The following is an 8,077-nucleotide window of genomic DNA, read 5'->3' as shown; positions in this document are numbered from 1 at the left end:
TATATATATATATATATATATATATATGCAGCTAAGTTTGCTCTGTCATTTTCCAAATGATGGAATTTTTCTTGCTTTCTTGTAAAATTCGATATGAAATCACTAACTGTATGTAATACTATTATCAACAAGGTAGCAACTATATGAGCACTAAATTAAAATTTTAATTTTTCATATTCCCAGATATAGATGAATGCAATGAATCATTTGCCTGTGGAGATCATGCAATGTGTGAAAATGTGGATGGTGGATATAACTGCTCCTGCAAGGAAGGTTATCATACATCCACAGGAAACTCACAGTTCACACCTAATGATGGCACTTATTGCCAAGGTAAATTATATTATTAAATTTTATGTATTATCAAAGCACTATATAAAATATGTACTACACGGTTGTAAAGTATCAAAGACCTACATCTTCCAAGAAATGTGCTAGTAGTCCTTTATCTATAAAATGGAATAAGAAAAGTTAGTTTTATTTAATGGAAGATGTATACCACATGTTTTATGTAATTACCATACCCTGTTTCCTTAGGGTAACTACAATTTTCTATTTTCCATAAAATATTGCATTTTAATGAATAAAAATAAATGAATTTTTATTATGAATAAAATTTTTAAATGAATAATGAAATTTTTTTTAAATAAATGAATTTTCATGAATAAAATAAACAAAAATGAAACAAGTGATAAGAATGTTTTTAATGTCTAAATAGGTGAGCAAAATCACTGGAATCAATATAATTATCTTAGGAAAAATATTTTTTAAGACTTAATATATAATCTTTTTTTCTACAGAAATTGTGAATCCAGACTGCCATTTAGATAATATCTGTATTGCGGCGAATATTAATAAAACTTTAACAAAAGTGAGTAAAGGTATTGAATTAAAAATACGCTCTATTTTGACATTTTGGTTTCAGTTTAAATCTTTCCAAAGTCACTTCTTTTATTTATTTTTATTTTTTTAATAAAATATGGAACGCTTCACGAATTTGTGTGTCATCCTCGCACAGGGGCCATGCTAATCTTCTCTGTATCGTTCCAATTTTTAGTATATGTGCTGCCGAAGTGAGCACTCCAAAGTCACTTATTTTAAAGGAGTAACAAGCAGTTGGTCTTCATGTAGAGTTGAAACTGTTTACATATAGAGATCTAAGTACTTGATAGGATTAATTTGAAAATCCCCAACGTACTGGAGAAGACTTATATATTTAATTTAAGTTACTTTTTCACTATTCGGTAGACTGGAAAGTTATTTTCAGCATGTAAAGAACTTGGATGGATAAAATAGTAAAAACACACTTTGACCCCAGGCCATTTTCAAATTCTAAGGAGACATAGCTGAATGCAACTAGATTTTGTACACCAAAGTAAATATTATTTTAAAGAGTAAACAAAGTAGGACATTCATAAAATTAGTGTCCTGAGATTAGAAGTGTGAGTCTCACATGACTCATTAACAATGAGGTAAAAGCAAATTGCCATTTTATCATGTAAAAAAATTTCTCTGGTTAATTAAAATCTAATTCAAATTAAGTTATAATTTATTTTAATTAACTTTAAAATGATAAATTCAAACATGTATTGCCTTTCTGAAGTAAATTCTATGCCTTTTAAGCTATTTGCTAATCCTTTGTAAATAATTTCAGGTTTCATTGCTTTGTGTTATGGTTTAGGTGTAATCTGATAACTTAATGTATAAGAGAAAAAAAAACAACATATTTATCATGCAACATTTATTCTTGAAAAGATCTAGTAGTGCTTTAAACTGGTTTCCTTTCTCTGGACTCATTTTTGTTCAGATTAGGCACATAGAAGAACCTGTGGCTTTGCTACAAGAAGTCTATAGAAATTCTGTGAAAGATCTTTCACCGACGGATATAATTACATACATAGAAATATTAGCTGAATCATCCCCATTACTGGGTTATATGAATAGCACAAATTCAGCCAAGGACACCCTTTCTAATTCAACTCTGACTGTAAGTATGTTGAGCTTTAACTCAATATAATTGAGGCTTAAAATTTTCCTTACATTTGTGATTAATGTAAAAGTCCAACATTTTTAAAAGATACACTTTTTTTTCAACAGGAATTTGTAAAAACTGTGAATAATTTTGTTCAAAAGGATACATTTATAGTTTGGGACAAGTTATCTACAAACCATAGAAGAACTCATCTTACAAAACTGATACATGCTGTGGAACAAGCTACCTTAAGGCTATCTCAGAACTTTCAAAAGACCACTCAGTTTGATACTAATTCAAGTGATATAGGTAAGAAGCCAAGGTCAATTTCAAAGCAATGGAGTTTTCCAAACAGGCCACTCTCAAAAGAGAAGAAAAGTCTTTAAAATATTGTTAATTAAACTGGCAGTTTTATCAATGTAGGCATGAATGATGATGCATATCACAAGAGTAGTTATGAATGAAGTGTGAATAAAAAGGCTGAGTGCCTAAAATTTGCCACCTACTTATAGCCTCCACCTTTTTCTATCTCTGAACTGTTTAGCATTTAAATACTCAAAGACCATTACTCCCTTGTCATCTCATGACTTGGTAGGATCTGTCTTGACCGAACATAGTACAGACAGATTTTCTGGATGTAGTATATTTCATTTTTTTAAGTTTAATTTTTTTTAAATTATAACAGAAAAGTGCACATGTCAAATGAATATAACTTGACAAATTTTCACAAAGTGAACACGTCTGTATAAACAGCACCCCAGAAGACCCCTCATCCCCCTGGCAGCCACTCCCTGCCCTGTGAAGATTATACCATCCTGACTTCTAAAACCATACCATGAGCATAATTTTTAGTGTCTCTGCAATAGTCTATGGATAGATCATATTTTATGTAACCATTCCCTATTTTTCTAATGTTGAACATTGAAGATGTTTATTTTTAATGTTGAAATCCTTTGGGCGTATATCTTTGTCCTTAATGTAGTATATTTAAATTTCTCATTAGGAATCCTTTGCCTTTCGATAATATAATTAGCATAGCAAATTGGAATGTTTCCTGCTTTATCAAATCTCATACTTAACACATTAAGAATCTGGATCAAATTGAGGCTGCCTGTAAAGTTGTTCTGAGGAAACAAAGTACACTTTCTGCAGTAATCATTGCATATACACCCCTACTATATTTCTGGTTGTTATCCTGCTGTGCACCTATAGATATACAAAAATCATTAACTCATCGGGATTCACCAGTTACTCAAAATTAAGGTAGCAAGCATTGTGACCATATATAGGAGCCTAAATTTCTATGATGTTCCTGCATGAAAAAGGTGAAAATGCACCAGGTAAGGAAATTATTACTCAAGAATTTAAGTCAATCACTCTGTATATAATAAATTATATTGTAGATATCATCCTCTAATACATTGTAATTGCTTGTCTGCTTTAGTAATTATGATTTATAGCTTCTTTGTGTACATACATATTTTCTTTTATTTTATTCAATAAAGATAGAATTAAACCATGAATGCTATAGTGAAATCAAACAAATAAACTTGAATCAGATTTTTAAATACAAATTATAATGTCCAAACATCATGTTCAGAATATGTTCATTCTACCTGCCATAATTAAGAAGTTGAAATATAACAATGATGGATGAAATTGTTTCTAACTAAATAAATACATTGAATAAACTAATTTCAGAGAATTTATTATTTTCATGATTTTGTTTCAGCTCTCAAAGCTTTCTTTTTTGATTCATATCACATGAAGCATATTCATCCCCATATGAATATGGGCGGAGATAATATAAAGATATTTCCAAATAGAAAAGCTGCATATGATTCAAATGGTAGGACTTTGACAATCTTATATACAATATTTCAATGTTTTGCAATAAATACCATACATTTGATTGTATCATATGTGCATATAACTTGTGTGGTTTTCTATAGAAAAATATTTTATGTTTATACACAGAATTTCTGTATTTATGTTTGAGATTTTCATTATGATAAAAATACCTGGGTAGAATTTTAGCTGATGATACCTAGATCCTTCTTGTCCTTGATCCTCCAACTCTGTAACTGTCTAATAATGTTAAGATCCCAGTGGAAATATACAAAGGATCTGTGAGTTTATTCCTCATTTTGCAGCAGTCAGATGCTATAATTTTCATAGAGTTCTTCTAATATTTCTTCTTCAGTAATCCATATTCCTCCTTGTAAGACTGAATTTGGGATTGTGTGAGGAAGATGAATAGAGGTAGTGTTCAAAAAGGTAGAAAGTTATTGTTTAAGTGTGGATTTCTCTTCCACTCATTTCTTAGTTTTTGTACACTAAACGCTTCAGCTAAACTAAGGCAGGATTTCTTAAGAAATGGGACCAGAGAATACTAGTGCTAGCAAGTGACTTTACGATTATCTAACCTAATGGCCTCATTTTATAGATAATGGAACTAAGGCACAAGAAGCTAACGGGTTTGTCTCTATGTACATCAACAGATAATACAGAACTAAGACTTGAAGAGAAGGAGGTGACAAAGAAATCAGCCCTGACCAGCTTTCCCTCGTCACCTAACCACAGGCAAACTAGCAGCTGCTATTTTAATTTAACCATTTATCTGCTAAGTGCAATGCACTTAGAAAAAAAAAATCTCTGCTGATAATAGAATTGGTGCTGTTCACATATAGGTCAAATATATTACCTATAAAACATGAATTATAATATTTTCACAAAGCATTATAGGTGGTCATGCATACAAATGGAAAATATATACAATAACACACATATGTCACTTTTACAGACATCACTTCATTAAAAAATATGTTGTCTTTATTGTTAAAAAGCTTGTTGCACATTCATTCTCAGAAGGCCATCTTTTTAAAAAAAATTTTACAGCACTAATGTGGGAATTTTTTTCCTAATCCACTGATATCCTTTCAATTTTTTTTGTCATTATTTATTCAAAAGTAAGAAACAGATGGCCATAAGAAGCAAAAATAACTAAGCCATACTGCCATTGAACCAATGGCTCTTACCCCATTACATCATATTCTAATTAACCAAGCACACACGTAATATTTAGGAGCAAATCCAAAGAATGTGTTAAACTGTTGTATTTTCAAAGACAATTTGAGTAGTATTTGGAAGTTGAGAATAAAGACATTGAAAATATTTATCATAGTGACAGATGAAATTTTCATGGAATTAATATCTCCAAGAGATCCTGTCTTAGTGTATGGTAGTTTTGTTACATTTCATAATCACGCATGCAAAGGCTGACATTTGAAATGGACAGTAATATCAGCTCTCAAGAGAGCAGAGGGAGAAAATTTATTTTCCTCAAGGTTGAATCTTCAAAATAAGGACAAGTGTAAGAAACTGATCAAACCCACTCAATGATGTCTACATGTGATTATTCATTTATTGACAAACTTCCTTAATAAAAACATTCATTAGTTAAAAGCTGCATAGTATCATTAGGAGGAAAATAAGTGTGGCACAGATAGATTTTTAATCTTTTCTATATACTGAATTTTAGTGCCTATCATTAGTGAATGAACCCCTAGTTTACTGAAAATAGGTACAGATCTGATATCAGAGTTAAAAGCTAGATCAGGCCTAGAATTAGTGAGAAATAATGGGAATTAAAATAGGTTCCAAATGATTTTAAAAGAATGAACAAATACTGTATCAATATTCAGAAAAAGATTAAAAAGGGATTTTGGACCATTCTATGTGGCATGAGTCTCCTTTTACCCAAAGTCAAAAATTGATGTTAAATAAATATTTTCCTTTAGAAAGTATCAGAGTGATAGAATTTTAAATCCATGTTATCTCTTTGGTGCTTCATTTGATTTTGGACCACCCACTACTACAACCTCTGAGAAGTTGCTGTTGTGTGAACTGGTTCATCAGCTGGACTAGGTCAAGTTCCCCTAAGAGGTTTCCAGGTTCTGCTTCCATCCCTGGTCTGTCCATAGCAAATGCTGGGCTAGTTGTCATCTGGAGCCATCACAATTTCACTAGCCCAACCATGTTATACTAACATTATTTTTTTGATATAAGTTTTCTGGGCTGGCAGTTTAGGAAAATATGTAATGTATCTGAATTTCAGCAAGGCTCTTAACAGTATCTTGGGGTGCCTTTTTATACTAAGATAGAAAATGTGAATAGTGACACATTTTTGCAACTTCTAGCTCACATAAGCATATCCAAAGAATATTAGTTATTAGTGTGATATTGTGATGTGGAGGGTTCCAGCATTATATCACAGACCTCTGTTTTTGATGACATTATCAACATTTGTATTAATGATTTTGATTAATTTATGCTTTTCAAATTATTTGCTGGTGTCACAGATTTGAGGGAAAATGAATATGATAGAGTTCTTCCTAATTTGTCCAAGTATCTAAAGCAAACATATAACATTTCTAGTTAATAAGTATAACAATAATCATACTAGTATAGTATCTTAAATTTTACAGAAGTTTCTCTCCTATAATTTCATTTGGTCTCCACCTTATCCTAGTAAATAGCCAGAGGGAATATCACTACCATCATGTTATACATGAGAAACTCAAGTTTACCCAGGGACACACAAGTAGGAGAAACCAGAACTTCTAATTCCTAGAGTAAATTCTGAATATAAATTCCTCAATTTGCTGTCGTAATTCTGTACAACAGAGAAGGAATGTGACCTAAGTGACAACAGGAATTTTAAAAGATAATATTTGTCCATGTTGAGTTGTTCATACACGCTTAATATCAGTGATAATGAGCTGCTGATAATGATCTCAAAAACCAAGGCAATTTGAGATCCGTTAAAATAGGTGTAGTGTCCAGGCTAAGGGAAAAATAGGCATGTGATAGTCTGTACTGATCAGGTAACATTTCTAGTATCTGGTTATGTGCTGATGTGCTGCATTTGGGGACTGTCAGGGGTTCAGATAAATGGCTGCCTCGAAAGGCAATAAATTCCCTATGCTGTGTCGGCATAACTGTATGTCATGAATTTAAAGAGGAAGCATTTCAGTGGGCATGAGGTTGAACTCAGTGGCATCTCACAACTTTTTCAATTCTAAACTTTCTTAATACTGTAAATCTGTGATAATTTTCTCCCAATATCTTTCTATTTCATATATTTGCCCAGCAAAGTAGTAAGTCAAAATTTTATTTTTCAAGTGAATATACTTTACTCCTTTGTTCTTAGTCAGCACTTGGATGTAAATTTAGTTAGGACTATTTTTCTCCTAAATATAGTCTGTGCCGAGGGAATGCTACAGTCCACAATCAGTTTCAGAGTCACAGAGGTCAGGGAATATGTCTTAATATGGTTGGATGATGTAAGCATAGATATATCATGACCCACATTTCAGTATCTTGGAATATGTATGACTCCCTTTGGTCAATTTTTATGTTTATTTTAAGAATTTCACTGAATACACTTATTTGATTGACAGGCAGTGTTGCAGTTGCATTTTTATATTATAAGAGTATTGGTCCTCTATTTTCATCGTCTGACAACATCTTACTGGAACCTCAAAGTTATGATAAAGCTGAAGAGGAGGGAAGAGTCATCTCTTCAGTAATTTCAGTCTCAATTAGCTCAAACCCACCCACATTGTATGAACTTGAAAAAATAACATTTACATTAAATCACATAAAGGTAAGTTGTGTTTCTGTTGACTATTGATTATAATTGTGAAGCATTCAGAGAAATGAACCTGTTTTTTGTAGTCACTTTAATTGTATGTGAGTACTTGAGTTTAAAAATGCAAATTCAAAATTGAAATAAAAGAGTAAAGAGGTTTCAACTAATTTTTCTATAAAATATTTTTGTACTTTCAGTGCTCTTTAAATTTTACAATAAATACCAAAGAATTTTATGTATTTGATTAACTGAAATTAAGCTACGTTTTAGTTTTATTTTTAAGTACATTGTTCATTTTGGAAGTCTCCAGCCCTTCAAGGAAGAAGTTATAAAAAAGTATTAAAGAGATAAATGTTACTTGTATAATGAGGGAGGTGTTTGGTTAATTGTCATATAAAATAATACTTGCAGGGATTTGGGTGCTGATTAAAATAAAATCATAGAGAAGTTCA

The 8,077-nt window shown here is 31.4% G+C and overlaps 1 protein-coding gene across 1 annotated transcript; it reads left to right on the top strand.

The window, feature by feature from the left end:
• Window positions 1-183: 183 nt before the first annotated feature.
• LOC103079428 (EGF, latrophilin and seven transmembrane domain-containing protein 1-like) lies at window positions 184-7,640 on the top strand (the record flags this gene model as incomplete). Its single annotated transcript, XM_007463979.1, has 6 exons — window positions 184-333; window positions 801-871; window positions 1,808-1,987; window positions 2,098-2,281; window positions 3,705-3,821; window positions 7,435-7,640. Coding segments are annotated over 6 exons (908 nt in total), but the record flags the coding sequence as incomplete, so codon positions are not given.
• Window positions 7,641-8,077: the final 437 nt, after the last annotated feature.

This window comes from Lipotes vexillifer, unplaced genomic scaffold (genome assembly GCF_000442215.2).
Source record: "Lipotes vexillifer unplaced genomic scaffold, Lipotes_vexillifer_v1.1 C27601608, whole genome shotgun sequence".
Taxonomy (NCBI): Eukaryota; Metazoa; Chordata; class Mammalia; order Artiodactyla; family Lipotidae; genus Lipotes; species Lipotes vexillifer.
The sequence above is the reverse complement of the archived record's forward strand: the minus strand, read 5'-3'. Positions and strand labels throughout refer to the sequence as shown.